Raw genomic sequence first — 15,771 nt, forward strand, 5'->3', positions numbered from 1 at the left:
TTACATCCTTTTATAAATGCAAAATAATTCATGCTTAACATTCAAAATCTATAAAAGAGGGTTAGTTCTACATCTATTTATTTTACTTTTTAAATGCTAAGATTAAAGTAAGTATATTTTTAAACATTTTACATTTCTTTGCCAGAACTTTTTTAAGTTTGCTCTTCTACTCTGTCGTCGTCTTTCAGCTGTAAAAAGCAGAGAAGAAAATTTGAAGGATTTCATTGAACAACCGTAACTATTTTTATTTCAAATAAACCAAACTTCCTCTGCTCCAGAATAAAAGCAGCCGCCTGGTCCAGTAGATGAGATTTATCAGGTTTCTTTGGAGGGTGACTTTTTTCACTACTAATGATTTATTAACATCTCAAAACTGTGTTTTAGGCCGACAGAAGGCAAATTCAAGAAACTTTTTCTGATTGTTTTCTGTAAAGGAAACAATAGCAAACAAAAGAAAAAGCAGCAGCTATTGACTGATAAGTTATATTCTTTTAATTTAAATCAAAATAAATGTATAAAATGTGACTTTTAGGTACAGAGAGTAATTACAGCAGCAGAATAATGCCTCTAATCCAGAGGAAGCGTCATCGTTTCCTCCGTTTCACTGCGGCTGCAGCTGCAGGCTGTTGATGAACACGGTCTGCACCTCGTTGATGTCGTCGCTGGCTTCGATGGGGATGCTGAACCTGCCGGGCGAGCTGGAAATCCCACACGGGCTGGTGCTGTCACCGAAGGGCGTCCCGCAGCCCCCCACCGCCCCCAGCGGGAGGTCCGCCACGTCCAGGAAGTGGTGCTGCGACAGCAGCCGGCTGTAGTCCGGCGCCTGGCCGGAGCCGTGGTAGAGGTGGGCGTGGTGTTCGGGCCCGGGGCTGTGGCAGGGGCTGTGGCAGGGGCTGTGGGGCATCAGGCACGTCTGCAGGCAGCTGTTCCGGCGCACGGGCCGGTGGAGGTCGAGCCGCGCGATCAGAGGCTTCCTGATGTTGACGCTCTTGGTCCAGTGGATGGGGGGCTCTTCCCCCATGGATTCAAAGGTGCCCTGGAGGCACACGGTGAAGACCAGCTCCTCCTGTTGGGACACGGAGGACGAAGGTCACACTTTAGGGTTAAGCTGGAGTCACACGCCCCCGTGACCCGTACGAGGGGTGGAGGGTCGCAGAGAGGAGCTCCCGCATCCTAAGGGGGGGCGCAGGCGTGTGGTTCAGTCATAAAAATGGAACGTACCATTGTCAAAAATGGTACGGTCAAATCTCTTTTTATTCATGGAAGTGAAAATGGATCATGGAGGAGGAATTGATAACTGCGGTTTGTGTCTGGCTGGAATTCTACGACGTCAAGGGTTTCATGCATCGGAATAGAGCTGTGAAAGAGAACGGCTGGAGCCACATTCAGCAGATTTGCACCGCTCCACCGTAGGTGCTGGACATGCGCTAATAACAGCACATGAAGAAGAGGAAGCCCCTCCCTGCTTGCCCAGTGTAAACACTGTTGGCTAAAGGTGCGTTGAAATGCCCGGTGTGAGGTTTGGACGAGAAGACAAACCGGCTGAAAACAGTCCAGGGCTTTGGTTTTGGCCCGGCTGGGGTGTCCTGAGCTGCTTGCTTTGGTTTGGGTCTTGTTGGAAGACTCAGGACCCAAACCAAGCGTTGTGAGCTGAGGCGGAGCACGTCAGCGGTGGCCTCTTTGGAGCAGTGGTCTGACCCTGACGGCGTTCAGAGGTTGGCTTTAGTCCTGCGCAGAACAACCGGAGTCCCTGCAGTCACTCCCAGCTGCTTGGAGAAGCTCTTCCCGCCTTGGCATTTCTCATTTTCACTTCAACAAACTGCACCGTTGTTTTCTCTAAACAACTGATTACAGGTTGGAAGTCAACTGTCCTCCTGATTAGGACATCATTTCAATCTTTTCTACCCGATTTCCAGAAATGTGTTCATTATTCTTTTTATTATCAAAGCAATGTGTGATTAAATCAGTGTGTTTGTATTTACTCTTTTCAGTGATCCTTTTTACTATTTTTTCTCCGCCTGCAGAACTAAAGCTGGCTTCCATCACCATAACTAAAGGTCTAAACGTCCCGTCTTCCGAATGTTGCCCTGCTATCATCGTCCCGGCAGCAGAAGCAGAGAAAAGCAGGTTGTTACTGTTCAGCCGCGGCTTCAGGGAGGAGCTGGCGCAGCGCTCCGTCTAGACGTTTAATAATAGATTCACATCCTTCTTCACAGAGAGAGAAGATGCTGAAAAGCGTGGGGGCGAGCGCCCATCCTTACCCTCAGCTTCTGCAGAGAGCTGAGGCGGGTGTAGAGGCAGTGCTGCGGCAGGCTGCTGGACAGCAGGTAGATCCCCGTCTCCTCTGGAGTCTCTCTGTTCATCTCTTTAGGATCCACATCCAGGTCCTGCAGAACCAAACCCGGGGTTTAGAGAACAAAGCAGAAACACCACCAAATAGATTCGACTTAAAAGGGAAACGACCGGCGAGAAGTCGGTGACGTGGGCCTGGCAGAAGGTCATGTCGGCGGGCTTCTTCACGATGTGCGTGTAGATGACCAGAACGTTGGAGAACTCAGCGGCGAAGCCCAACTTGATCTGGACGCCGCAGTCAAAGCTGAGACACATGCTTTCCGGAAGCTCTGGACACGGAGTCAAACATTTCAACTACTGATTTTTGGACAAAATCAAGACATTTCTTCGCAGAGCAACCCCCCCCCCCCTTCCCTTCTCTGTTGCTGAGAGCTTGTGGCCCCGCCCAGCGCATTTTCTATCTCACAAATACGACCTTCTTCCAGCAGCATTTTCTCTTCTGCTTCTGATTCACAGCAGTTTGAATAAAGAAATACTCAGAATTGCTTTTTTATGCCTACTTTTGTTTATTTATGTCCTCCATCGTCAGAAAAATGCCACAATGGCGTTTTAAAAACGTCGTTTTGATCAAGTTTCCTCACAAAACATATTCATGATTTCAAAGTAGATTCAGATCAGAGTACATTTTTTTAGGATTTCATTCAAGCCTTCAACAATGTTTGTTCATTGCAAGTGAGAGAAAATGTAAGAGGAAAACTTTCTTTAGGCAGGGGGTACGAATGGAAAACTATATCGTACAAGATGAGAGGGATGTCAGCGGGTTTAGCCCAGAAAACAGGGGAAACTCTGGTTTAGTATATTGACTGGGCAAAGTTTTTCCATCAATCAGAAAGACTTACCGTGAGCTTTGGCCCACTGGCGGCTGTGAACGTGAGCCAGATCGTGGCCGTCTCCAGACACGATGGGGTCGGTCAGCGCTCTCCTCTCAGACAGGCTGCTGCGGATCTCCAGAGCCTGTTTGCCCTTCGTGGCGTCAAACTGGCCCATGTCTGCAAGAGAAAAACAACAGTCTGCACGCTGGAATTAAACAACAAACCCCATCAACACGTGGGCCAGCGCCCCCTTCTGGAACCCTCCAGGAACACCTTAGCATTTTAAAAGAAACCCACAGTTTTTTCACCCAACAGTAGGCAGGTTAAGCTCTGGTGACCCCGAAAGGGATACGGGGGCTTTTAGAAAATTCAATTCAATTTTATTTATATAGCCCAATATTTACAACAACAGTCGACTCAACGGGCTTCATACTGGTAACTGGATAATAAACATGAATCATAAAGAACAGAAAGTGATAGAATGAAACTCAACTGGACATCCCTGCCCAAAGACCCTCCTTGGTGGTAAAAAACTCCTAAATGGGATCTAGTTGCAATGGGATCAGATCTTTCCTGGAAGTGTGTGTAGTGCAAGGGTCGGGTCGGGTCATAGGTCGGGTCGGGTCATAGATGGGTTAAGATGCAGGCAGGATCTGGAGCAGCCTACTAGCAACTCATTGTTGTTATTAAGTTTAATTCAAACATGTTAACAGTAAAGTAAATATTCTCTAATTACTAGCTAGTCTGACAAAAAGCTTGGTGGCTAAACGCTCTACCTCCAACTGTACTTTTACTAATTCTAGGAACCACAAGCAGTCCTGCATTTAGTGAGTGAAGTGTTCTTATTGATGGTAAGGGACTATGAGGTATTTGATATAGGACGGGGCCATACCATGTATGGAAAATGGATGCCTTACTAACTGGGATCTCTCACCCTCGGCCACTCGGTCCAGCACCACGGTGATCTTCTCATCGTCCAGCAGACGCTTCTTCAGAAACTTGACAAACACTCCATTGATGAAGCTGGTGGAGCTCAGCTCGAAGGCCTCCGCATCCTGACAGCTGAGCAGCCAAACAGCGAATCCAACGTTTGAGCAGCAGAAACCACACACACTTACGGTTTCAACCAAGGCACGGCGCTTACGTGGCGTATCCAAACACGATGTTGGCCGTCACTCTCAGGACGATGTTTGGCGTGCTGTCATCGTGGAAATTCCTGGAGAAGCGATGACACGGGACAAAAGTCTACAGACGGATTTAGCCAGGAATGTTTCATATCTAAAACTTTGGGTTAACAGCCTTAAACAGACGTGAAGAATCGGGGAACTGGTTTGGTTTGGTTCAGTCAGCATTTACGCCGCACTCTTCAGAGGACCAGACTGCCTTCGTCACATGCTCTCACAGGGGGACTGACCCGTATGTTGACCCGTGGAGGGTCGTAGAGAGGAGCGGCTACCTCTTAAGGGGAGCGCAGGTGAGTCTTTCAATTCCTTTAAGGCTCGTACGACCACCTCAAGGGCCGTCATGAAAATGGAACGTACCATTGCCGTGTTTGTAGTAAGTGTATCGTGAAGTATTGGTAAGGACGTTCCACGCATATGGCGTTCGGGTGATGCGGCCGTAGGCCGTCCTTACGCTTTTACGCTTCACTCTAGTGATTAGTGAGGCGTGAGTTCTGGCTCCTTAGTGATCGCGCACAAATGCTGCACTCACAGGGTGTGGATGCGATACTTAAGTGTCCGTAGGACGGCAGTGGGTTGTCCACGCAAACGACACTATGATTGCCTGGTTTCCTCATTTCCAAAGCCAAGTTCACACCGGCCCCAGAAACACGTGTTCAAGTGACCGCTTCCAATGAAAAATCCAAGTATATGCGTGTAAATGCACGTTTCGGACTTCCGAGTTCGAAACTCTTGCGTTCACGTGTCGCTATGCACAGTTTTAGGTCAGTTTTTTGGCTCTACGTGCATCAAATTGTACTTAAAGCCTTTTTTACTCTAAAGATTTGTTAACACTGGCCTCCGCAACGCGAAAAGTCTATGTAAATGCACGTATGTGCGAATGTTACAGTTTTTAAGCGTTCATGTGTTGCTACTCAAGTTACTACGATCGTTTGAGGTCTCTCCGGACGAAACATGCATTGAAAGTTAAACCAGGTCAAACTTTGACCAATCAGGGACTCTAGTGATGTATGGATTCACAAAAGTGCAAAACCTTTTAAAAAAGCTCTGGAGTAAGGCTGTGAAAGAAAACGCCTGGAGCAAGATCCACCAGAAAGTACCCAGTACAAGGTACATGTACCTAGAACTGGGTAGTAGGTAGATGTGCTAGTACCCAGTACCAGGTACATGTACCTTGTACATGTGCTACTACCCAGTTCTAGGTATAGGTAACTTGTACTGGGCACTAAGTACATGTGCTAGTACCCAGTACCAGGTACATGTGCTAGTACCCAGTACTATGCGACAGTCCAGTGTGATCACCGTAAGCTAATAGCGTGAACACAGGTTCTTGAACGCATAAACCTGGTTGCATAAATGAATAAAAAATGTGCATGAACATCTTTTTCTACGGGTTCACTGAGCGGTTGACCACCTTGACATATGTCGCGGGTCACCTGCATGCCCCGTACGGGTTTGCCCCCCACAGACAGCCCGTATCCACCCGTAAGGACAGCTGAGACTTTGAACTTTGTCTTTTCTTTGGCGGTAACGGTTGGTTTGAGCGTCTCATACAAACTTAAGTTGAAGTCCAGAAAGGACCCACCTCTTCCTGCACATGTCCAGCAGGAAGACATTCAGGCCCGTTTCCTTCTCCTGCATCAGTTTGAGGACGCTCTGCACACATAAACAGTTGGCCGAGTGGTAGGGGTTTGGGGCATCCACCGGCACCATGAAACTGTTCCCGTAGTTCTCGTAACCGTGACCGGCGTAGTACAGCAGACCTGAACAGGGATGGAGCGCCATGACACCAAGGTCCAACAAACTTTTTGTTTCCACAATCTCATTTACAGTTTTTCATTCTCTTAAACATTTTCCAGCCACATCAGTTAAAATAAGTGATAACGGTGAGGAAGAAATAAAAGAATGAAGATGAAATGTCTTTGAAAGTACCGTAGACGCCTTTGTGAAGCAGCAGCAGGAACTCGTCGACGGCGTTTCTCATCTCCGACTCCGTGAGGTCCAGCAGCGACACGACCTTAAAGTTCAGCTGCCGGAGGAGGTTGGTGAGCTCGTACACGTCCACCATGGGGGCTTTGAGCTGCGGGTGGTTCTGGTACGACAGGTTGCCGATCAGCAGCGCCACTTTGTCGGTTGCTGGGATTCAATATCAGACAGACGGTCGTTAGGGTGATGAAAATCTATTTTATATTCCCAAAAAACGGGCGGGAAACTGAAGCACGCTGTGGTTGGCGAGTCCAAAGGAGCTCCGCCCATCTTTTTAAACCCCTGTCTGAATGGAATTTTTTGTAGTTGAAGAAAAAGTAGAAACTTTGTCTAAAAATGGAATCCCTTCAATTAAAGTTATTGACAACATAGAGGTATGAAAAACAGATGTTTGTGTATTTCTCCCTTACGTACACATCAAAGTCAAATGCAAAAAACAATAATCCTCTAATAATCAATTTAAACCTTTTACTAATCGCTGCGTTTAAATCCCACTAAAGCCCGTTGACACGACTGTGTTGTGATAATAAATAAAACTGCATTGAACTGAACACGTGACCGTGGTATAGGCAGGATAATGCCTGGCGAGGTGACCATTCTTTTCTGATGATGGAAACCTCGTCAGGCATTTACATATACGGAAAAACAATGAAATGATTATACAATCAAATAAGATATGATGAGAGGAAGGATCACACTGAGGACAATCAGGCGGTCCGGTCCAGTTTAAAACAGGCCAGGCTATTCAGGTGAACCTTTCCATGGTGCTTTCTGTTATCGAAATGACCCTCAGCCAATCAAATCAAATCAAATCAAACTTTATTCGTCTAGCACTTTTACGACGCGAGCTACTCAAACAGGTTTTAACAGTAGCTCCGCCCTAACCGGTCCTCTTTATAATGGAAACGCTCAAAATACTGGACCGATCTGAACCGCTCTGTGGAAACGACCCATGTCCGACCAATGATGTCATCGCGGTCCTCAACCTGTAGCCTCTGGGGTCTGGATTCTGCAGGCTCACTTCCTGTCATGAGAAAATGTGACCAGGAAGAAGCTCAAAGAGACTCACCGTAAAGTTTCTCTGGAAGACTGTTCAGGAAATATTCACCGGACACTAAAACAAAACACAGAACCAGGGTCACAATCCAACCGGCCAAAGCAGCGAGTCCGATGAGACTCCAGACGTTCCAAGCATTCAACACTAAACGGGGGAGAATCAGAGGCCAACGGATCAGAATGTTCATGCAACTACAGATTACAGCAAAAACAGAAACATAAAGTTTGGTTTTTTGAATTTATTTCATGCAAAACCCATGAAAAGATAAAAAGGAGCCTCGCAAAAACCCATCAGCAGACGTCGAAGGGACGCCAAACATCTCAGGCGACGCCGTAAAGTAAATCCCTGCAGACCTTAACGTTCAAAAGACAAATGTTAGTGATCAAAGCATCAGAGTCTTTAAGCTGCACGACTTTGAAACCAGAATTGAACGAACGCTAAAATGAGAACGTGCAGCCCAAGACACGATCAAGTCTCCCGTTTAACGTTTCTTTCTTTGACGACCACACTTTACAGATTCATATTTTATATTTTCATGGGTTCTGTCGTCTCTTAGAAAAGACAAAAAACACAGAAATCCTGAGTGTTCATCAAAGCCCACAATATTAGTCCCTTCAGAATCTACAAACAACCCACAGAAAGGCTGGCTTGGGTTAATTTCCCATAATCCTCAGCAGTAGTGACATCAGCATGCAGGCAGCTCTCCACTCTACCTTCAGAGACCTCCTCTGGCTCTGAAACCTTCACCGAAATCCTCGGCGCTTTCAATCAAGAGCAGAAGCAAATGAGAACTGTGCAGACGTTCGGAAAACCTGCTGTCCTTGAAGGCATCAGGAAACGGCGCCCTACGTACCGATGGAGACGTCCACCTCGTTGGTCCACATCCTCTCTCTGCTGCTGCTGATCTCGCAGCGGTACCTGCCGGCGTGATCCGGCGCCACGTGAGGGATCTGGAACGACGCCGTCTGGTTAAACTACAGCCGAGGAATCTGATCGACTCGGAAGAGGAGACGGGAAAAGGTCACCGAGAGCTTTCGCTTGGTGGCGTTCGGGACCGGGACTCCGTTCCGGTGCCACTGGTATCGAGGGATGGGCCGCCCCACGGCGCCACACTCCAGCTGCAGGCTCTCCCCGGCGTGCAGCGTCTGCGACTGCGGCTGGACCACCAGCTTCAACCGTCCGTCCAGGGAGTGGTAGCTCTGCCCTGGAGGAGGCGGAGCAGAGGGGAAGTTCGGTTCTGAGCCAATTTTCCTCTCATAGAAAAAAAACTGTTTTACCAAAAGGTAAGAAATGCAAACCCCTAACTACTAAAAAACTATCTAGTGCCCTGAATTTTAAAAGCAATTCTGACACCACGCTCGCTAATTTGTTCTTTAAGGACGGAAAGGACATCATCGATTTTAGGACTTTCAAATCAAATTGATATCAGTGTTTTGCGATGATTATTTATGAGTCTGATAAAAATGTTGATGATTTATTAAAAAAAATACATTTAATGATACTTTTTGGGGAAAAAATTGTTTCGACGCAATGCATTGTGGTCTATTTTCACAGATCTGGTGAGCATCGATGCACACTGGTTTTTTGCAGAGACTTCTGGGAAATTTCTAGGGCTCTGGATTTTGGAATTGTAGATTTGGAAAATGAACAACGCCCTATAGAGTGAAGTAGGGAGGAATTCCGACACAACCATAAATAATCGTCACAAAACACTCATATCAGTTAGGTTTAAACCTTTTGAAATCGATGATGTCATATCTGCCATTTATAAAAAATAACACGTAGTGAGCGTGGTGTCCCAATAGCTTTTAAAATCCAGGGCACTACATGGTGTTTTTAGTATTTAGGGTGGGAATTCGGACACAACCACAGTGAATCACAAAGTGAGGGGGGCGGGGGGCTTTAAGGTGAATTCCTCAGAAATGAAACCCTAAGTCTGACCGTAAGACACCCCGACGTTCAGGACGTCCACCTGAGCCCACTGGCTGAATTCACAGGCGCCCTCGCCGTTCACCCTGCAGATGTAGAAGCCGGCGTCCTTCAGCTGGACGGAGCTGATCAGCAGGTCAGGAGAGCAGCTGCCAGGAACCTGAGGTGGAGACGCAAGAAATGTCTGCAGCCTGTCATCCACACACGGACGCAGGAAAACCGGGAGAAGTCCGGAACCGTGTGTGTGGTAGCAAACCTCCTCTCGGGACTTGAACCACTGGTACTGCACGTCAGATTTCCCCACGGCGAGGCAGCTGAGGCGAAGGTTGTGTCCAACCAGCAGAGCCACGGACTGAGGCTGCAGGAGGATCTGCAGGGCTGAGGGGGCGGAGAACGTGGCGGGTCAGAAGAACCGCAAAACTTTCTGCAGGCGTGTGCATCTGCAGGTGTGGGTTTCTGCAGTTGTGTGTATTGGTGTGTGTTTCTGCAAGTGTGTTTCTGCAGCTGTGTTTCTGCAGGTGTGTGTTTTTGCAGGTGTGTGTTTGTGCAGGTGTGTTTGTGCAGGTGTGTGTTTTTGCAGGTGTGTGTTTTTGCAGGTGTGTTTGTGCAGGGGTGTTTGTGCAGGTGTGTGTTTGTGCAGGTGTGTGTTTCTGCAGGTGTGTGTTTTTGCAGGTGTGTTTTTGCAGGTGTGTTTGTGCAGTTATATTTGTGCAGGTGTGTTTCTGCAGGTGTGTGTTTTTGCAGGTGGGTTTTTGCAGGTGTGTTTGTGCAGGTGTGTGTTTCTGCAGGTGTGTGTTTTTGCATGTGTCTTTGTGCAGGTGTGTTTTTGCATGCGTGTGTTTTTGCAGGTGTGTGTTTCTGCAGGTGTGTGTTTTTGCAAGTGTGTTTTTGCAGGTGTGTTTTTGCAGGCGTGTGTTTCTTCAGGTGTGTGTTTGTGCAGGTGTGTGTTTTTGCAGGTGTGTTTGTGCAGGTGTGTTTTTGCAAGTGTGTGTTTCTGCAGGTGTGTGTGTGCAGGTGTGTTTTTGCAGGTGTGTATAGGTGTGTGTTTCTGCAAGTGTGTTTCTGCAGGTGTGTGTTTCTGCAGGTGTGTGTTTTTACAGGTGTGTGTTTCTTTAGGTGTATGTTTTAGCAGGTGCGTGTTTTGCAGGTGTGTATTTCTCCAGGTGTGTGCAGGTGTGTTTTTGCAGGTGTGTATAGGTGTGTGTTTCTGCAGGTGTGTGTATGACTCATGTTTGACAGAATAATTCAACATCAGAAAGGTCTGAATTCCAGCTAAGCACGTGAGTGACAGCAGACAACCTTGTGGTTTCAGACACTGCAGGGCTTCCGTGTTCCCCAGAGTCTGCAGGTAGTCGCTCAGATGACCCACGGTGCAGCCTCGATCTCCCATCAGCCTCAGCAGCATGAGGCTGGGGCTCCCTCCCACCTCCAGGACCCTCAGGGAGCACATCTCCATGTGGTCGGAGCTGCAGGAGAAAGAACGCAAACGTGTAGAACCACAAAACATGGCGCTGTTCTCCTTTGTTAAAGGCTTTTCAGAACTTGGTAGGACTTTCCTGAACTTTTTCAGGACCCAAAGCCTCAAAGTTTGTCTGTTAACCCGAGAACGGAAGACGATGCGTGAACGTACCTGACTTCAAAGCGTCTGTCGTTGTTGACGATCTCCCCGAGCCGTCTCCATCCTCTGACGCTTGATTTGTCCAGAACTTCGCAAAGTTTCCTCAGAACAGTTTCTTTCAGAGAGGAGATCTTTGTAGATCTGTCCCAGGCGTCGGACATGGTGGTTCTTCCCCACCGGCCTTTTCTCCGCGCCGGCGACCGTGAACAACAACCACCGCCGGCCGCGAGAACGACAACTTCCTTGAAATTCAGACATACAGAGACACGCCCACTCCACCTTAGGTTTCCCCGGCTGCTCTTTGCCAAAGATCCTCTATGTGTAAAGATGCATTACTCTATGGATAAAAACCCAAAATAAACCCATGTCCTGATGCAAAAATGTTATAAATATCAGATGTTCAAATAAAAAACAACAAAGTAACTAAAATAAAAAAACACGAGACCCAAAATTAATAACTGTAAACTTATGTGTGTCACAAGATAACATGGATGGAGTGTGTCTTCATAATACATATACAATCTTTTGTCTTCAGTTAGATTGGGTAGTTTTGTTGTGACGTAGACAGTCTCCGCCTCCATTACGTCATTTTCATGCGTTCATTTGTTATAGCATCAGTCAAAGGTTTTAGCCGAAAGTCCGTCAACAACAGAACAGTTTTTGTTAGTTTATTTTTTTAAATTATTTAAACATAATCATTACAAAACTCTAACAGACACAACCACGCAAAAATGCAAGTCACAGCTCTTCACAAAAACAAAGATAAAAAACTATAACAAAACAAGAATGTACACATATATAAAAAATATAAAAAACTTTCAGCATAAATTAAAATACAAGGCAAACAACAATCTGGACCCTAGATTTGTAACCATTCTGTAGCAGATTTACAAATGTCATCAATGAATGGATTTGAGTTGGGAATACATTTCAATGATGATAAAAACAGTCTGACTTCATTTTTAAAACACAGGAAATTCAGACGATCTTTTCTCCACTTTTCTTATGAATATGATATTTTCCCAAAATCAGGAGGATGTTCACTAATTTTGTTGTCTCTTTTGGCAACTTACTGTCATAAAACAAAATATATTTTTCTGTGAATTGTATGTTTTAAATTTCTTGACTAAGCCAGTTATGGAAATCTTGCCAGAATCTTTATGATCACTGGACATGAAAAAAACAGCTGTTTGGTTGTTTCTGGGGCTCGTGACAGAAATCACACGGATCAACCTCAAAGCCAAATCCACTCCTCAACGTCTCTGCCGATGGGTAATAATTGTCTATGATTTTGAAACACGTTTCTTGAATTTTGGGGACCATTGGCCATTTTATGAATTTCCATAGTTTAGAACCTGATGTGACAGGTGTCTCAGTTATTTTATATTTCACTTTTTTATTAAAGTCATGGTACAATTTACCTTTAAAGGATTTGTTTAGGTATTTATTATCATTTATTATCATTTTTTTCACTTAGTTTTATTTCTCCTATTACTAAATTTGGTAGTTTAATTTGAACATAGGAAGACAATTTTGTATTTTTTATTACGTGTATTAAAGCAATTGGAATTGCTCTGCAGGTTTTCTAATATTCCTTGGTTTTGCATTCAATATCATATTTACTTTTGAAGTCTCTTAACTGAAGAATTTCTCCATTTAAATCAAGAATATCACTTACAGAAATGATCTTGTGGTCAAACCAATTCTGATGAAACATTGTCTTCCTGTTTATGGTCATTACTCTGTTGTTCCACAGGGGGGCGCAGTGGGGGTGAAATTGTGACTAAATATCATTTTCCAGTGGAAAAGTACTTTGTGAAATTCTGAAATCTTTATAGGAAGTTTGGAAATTTCAAAGTCACATCTCAGCAAAAAATCTAATCCACCTACTTTTTTGAAGATGTTTTTGGGAACATGAAACCATATTGAGTCAGGATTAGCCATAAAGTCTTTAACCATTTTATTCTAAAGGTTCCAACCACTGATTGCGTCTTTATACCTCTCAAAAATTAATTTTTTAATTTTTATTTTCGAATTAATTTTCTTTTACATTCTTTGGGGTAATGTAGGGAGATTGGCATGGATATATTAAATTTGAAGTTCCTTCTGATTTGCACAACAGATTTCTTCCAAAAATGGTTAAATCTCTGATTAACCAATGATTTAATGATTTTTGCATTTGGTTTATTTTTTCCATCATGTTTTTTTCTTCTCTTTCTTTTTCATCTCTAATTAATTTAATTCCTAAATATTTCACTTCATGTTTTCACAAGAGAACAGGGGGAGTAATTCAGATTTTTGTAAGTTTAGTCGAAGACCAGAAGCTCTTGAGAAAATGGAAATAATGTGCAGGGCTTTCGTTACCGTGTTTTTGTCTTTTAGAAAAAATACGGTGTCATCTGCAAACTGGCTAAGGCGAAACTCAAAATCAAAAACTTTAATGCTTTGAATTTATTTTAATTTAATGTTCCTAACCAAATATCTGAGATTGTTGTAAAGTATTTCTCTGTCATTTTTCCGCTTTGCTTCCATAAAAGATAATAAAATGTAGAAATTAGTGAGTTTTATTTGTTTTTTTCAATAATCATAACAAAAACGTTTTTTATTATTATTATTAATTATTATTATTATTATTATTGTATTATTATTTAAAACATTTTTTAATAATAATGTAATTTTTTAGTCATTCTTTTTAATAATGACTATACATATATTTTATTTTAAACCAATAATCACATAAAAATGATTAATAATAATGTTTTTGTGTGAACCTTAACCTCAAAATGTTTAGCTTCCATACATTTCCTTTATACTCTGCATCAGACTGTAGTGTCAACTTTCACACAAAGATGTTTCATTTGTTTCTCATGTTGTGTCATCTGTAATGACCACAGCTCCTTGTCTTAAGTGCAAACACTGGAGAGAGTGAAGACCCGGTTTCATCATCTCAGTTTGACCCGTTTCCCAGGTGCTGCTGTCACTTCTGGTTTCATAACACAACATTTGAATCAAACAATGTTTGAGGTCAGCGTGGATCCTGAGTTGGGTTTGTTTTGCATTAAACTTAAAGGCTGCGTCACACGGTCACTACGTACATTTGGCGCATTTTCCATGTCTGAAATTTTGCTCTTTGTTGTTACCTGCGTGATATATATCCATGTGTGTCTTGCGTCCGTCATTCATCATTTACGTGTTCTTTGCGTGGTAATTTCATACTTCTTCTGTGGTTTTAACGACGTTCATTTCTGATACATCTGTGAAAATGTAAAGACCATAACTTATTTTCACTTTTTCCACGTATATTTATCCAATCCAATCAGTGCAACACGCGCAGAATGTGCGTAGAGGCCGTGCGACACGGTCTGGTAAGAAAAATCTACACTGCAAAAACGAAATCTTGAGAAATTAAAAAGACCCTCGTTTCTAGAAAAAATGTTTAATTATGTTTAGCAAGAAAAATTTAAATTAATCAAGAAAATTTTCAGCTGCAAAATAACCTTAGTGTAAGAAAACATAGTGAGTAGAAGGTTTCTTCGTAGACCATTTCTCTTTCCCCATTCACAGTTATTTTTGCTTATTTACAGAGACTTTTTATTTTTTTCCAGAATGTTTTACTTATTTCTACAGGGACTGTTTTGCAGGGTAGAATAAGACAACTTTTCCTCAGCTCCCTTCTTACCCAAAATAGTTATTTATTTACTTGGCAAGAAAGAAAATGTAACCTTTTTCTGACCTAGTTTTGCATCTGCAATTACAAAGACAGGATTGTGAGTCAGCGAATCAGTTTGATTCCTTTTTCCTCTTGCCTGAAAGCAGCTTAGCTAAACTTGATGCTTATTCCCTTTACATCTACATGAAATGAAAAAACAAGAATGAACCCAGACGACACATTTATGTAGAAACAAAAAGTTTAAACGGAGTCTTTGTCTCTGTCCCTTTTCAGAAACGACGGCGTTCTAAGAATCGACCTCTGCCCTGCAGCAGAGACGTGGAAAACTACGGCGTTTTCAGTTCTCGCTGAGCGGAGCTCCACAAACCTCATTAACACAACACCTGACAGGGGAGCTTGGGTGTTTTACAGACACGTCCAAAAGGTTTTCCTCACTGAATGGAAATATACTGACAGTATGACGGCAGGATCGTTGCCAGGTTCAGGGGGGGCACTAACTTTATTAAGCAAAAAGTTACAAAAACCTGATAAAGTTACAAAAAATGAGATACAACTGCAAAAAGGTTGATTCATGATTTTTGCGACACAGTTTTGAAAATTTTGATGAATTTCTTGATTCATAAACAGCTGCGTTGCCATGTTTGATTGCATAATCTCCCCGGGGGCTGTGCTTCCTGGTCTCCATGGAGATGAGGAACACTCCGAACATCTTCCTCTGTCAGGCAGCCGTCCTCACCTGGATGATGAAGACGTCCACCATCATCCCTAAGGACGCCAGAGTAACTTTCAGCGCGTGATTAATGAACGCCCGTTCTGTATGTAGAGCTCACGACCGGACTTAAGACCTCGCGTAGCGATAGTGAACACGGGGCTTCTGGACGCGCGTTAACTCAGTCTAAGTCTATGCTTGAACGCGAGTCGACGTGGCCGGTGTGAATGCAGCCTTCTGACCGCGGAAGCCCAAAACACGTGTGTGACTGTAAAAGCGCTTTGTCCTTGTTGGTAGAAAAGTGCTATACAAGTATACGCCATTTACCTGAATCTACCAACAATGACGGTTCAGGTGTTACAAGATGACTCAGCAGCACATCAAGATCTTGAGATGGTTCTGGAAACCATGGCAACCAAAAGACAAAGATTTGAACTTGGTGTTTTTATTCTGAAGA

The 15,771-nt window shown here is 44.0% G+C and overlaps 1 protein-coding gene across 2 annotated transcripts; it reads right to left on the minus strand.

Moving 5' to 3' along the window:
• Nucleotides 1–469: 469 nt before the first annotated feature.
• Nucleotides 470–11,206, minus strand: LOC101171170 (mucosa-associated lymphoid tissue lymphoma translocation protein 1-like). Of its 2 annotated transcripts, XM_011478748.3 has the most exons (16): nucleotides 10,948–11,206; nucleotides 10,617–10,783; nucleotides 9,574–9,695; nucleotides 9,330–9,477; nucleotides 8,414–8,592; nucleotides 8,242–8,338; nucleotides 8,102–8,149; nucleotides 7,401–7,445; nucleotides 6,278–6,481; nucleotides 5,931–6,108; nucleotides 4,309–4,380; nucleotides 4,099–4,226; nucleotides 3,192–3,341; nucleotides 2,464–2,621; nucleotides 2,262–2,387; nucleotides 470–1,066 (listed from the first exon to the last, which is right to left on the minus strand). In XM_011478748.3, the coding sequence occupies exons 1-16, from the start codon at nucleotides 11,094–11,096 to the stop codon at nucleotides 602–604; spliced, it is 2,436 nt and encodes an 811-aa protein (XP_011477050.2). In that variant the 5' UTR covers nucleotides 11,097–11,206; the 3' UTR covers nucleotides 470–601. The 2 variants fall into 2 exon arrangements, with proteins under 2 accessions (XP_011477050.2, XP_023813953.1); XM_023958185.1 differs by lacking the exon at nucleotides 8,102–8,149.
• Nucleotides 11,207–15,771: the final 4,565 nt, after the last annotated feature.

The sequence above is a fragment of the Oryzias latipes genome, chromosome 9 (genome assembly GCF_002234675.1).
Source record: "Oryzias latipes chromosome 9, ASM223467v1".
Lineage (NCBI taxonomy): Eukaryota > Metazoa > Chordata > Actinopteri > Beloniformes > Adrianichthyidae > Oryzias > Oryzias latipes.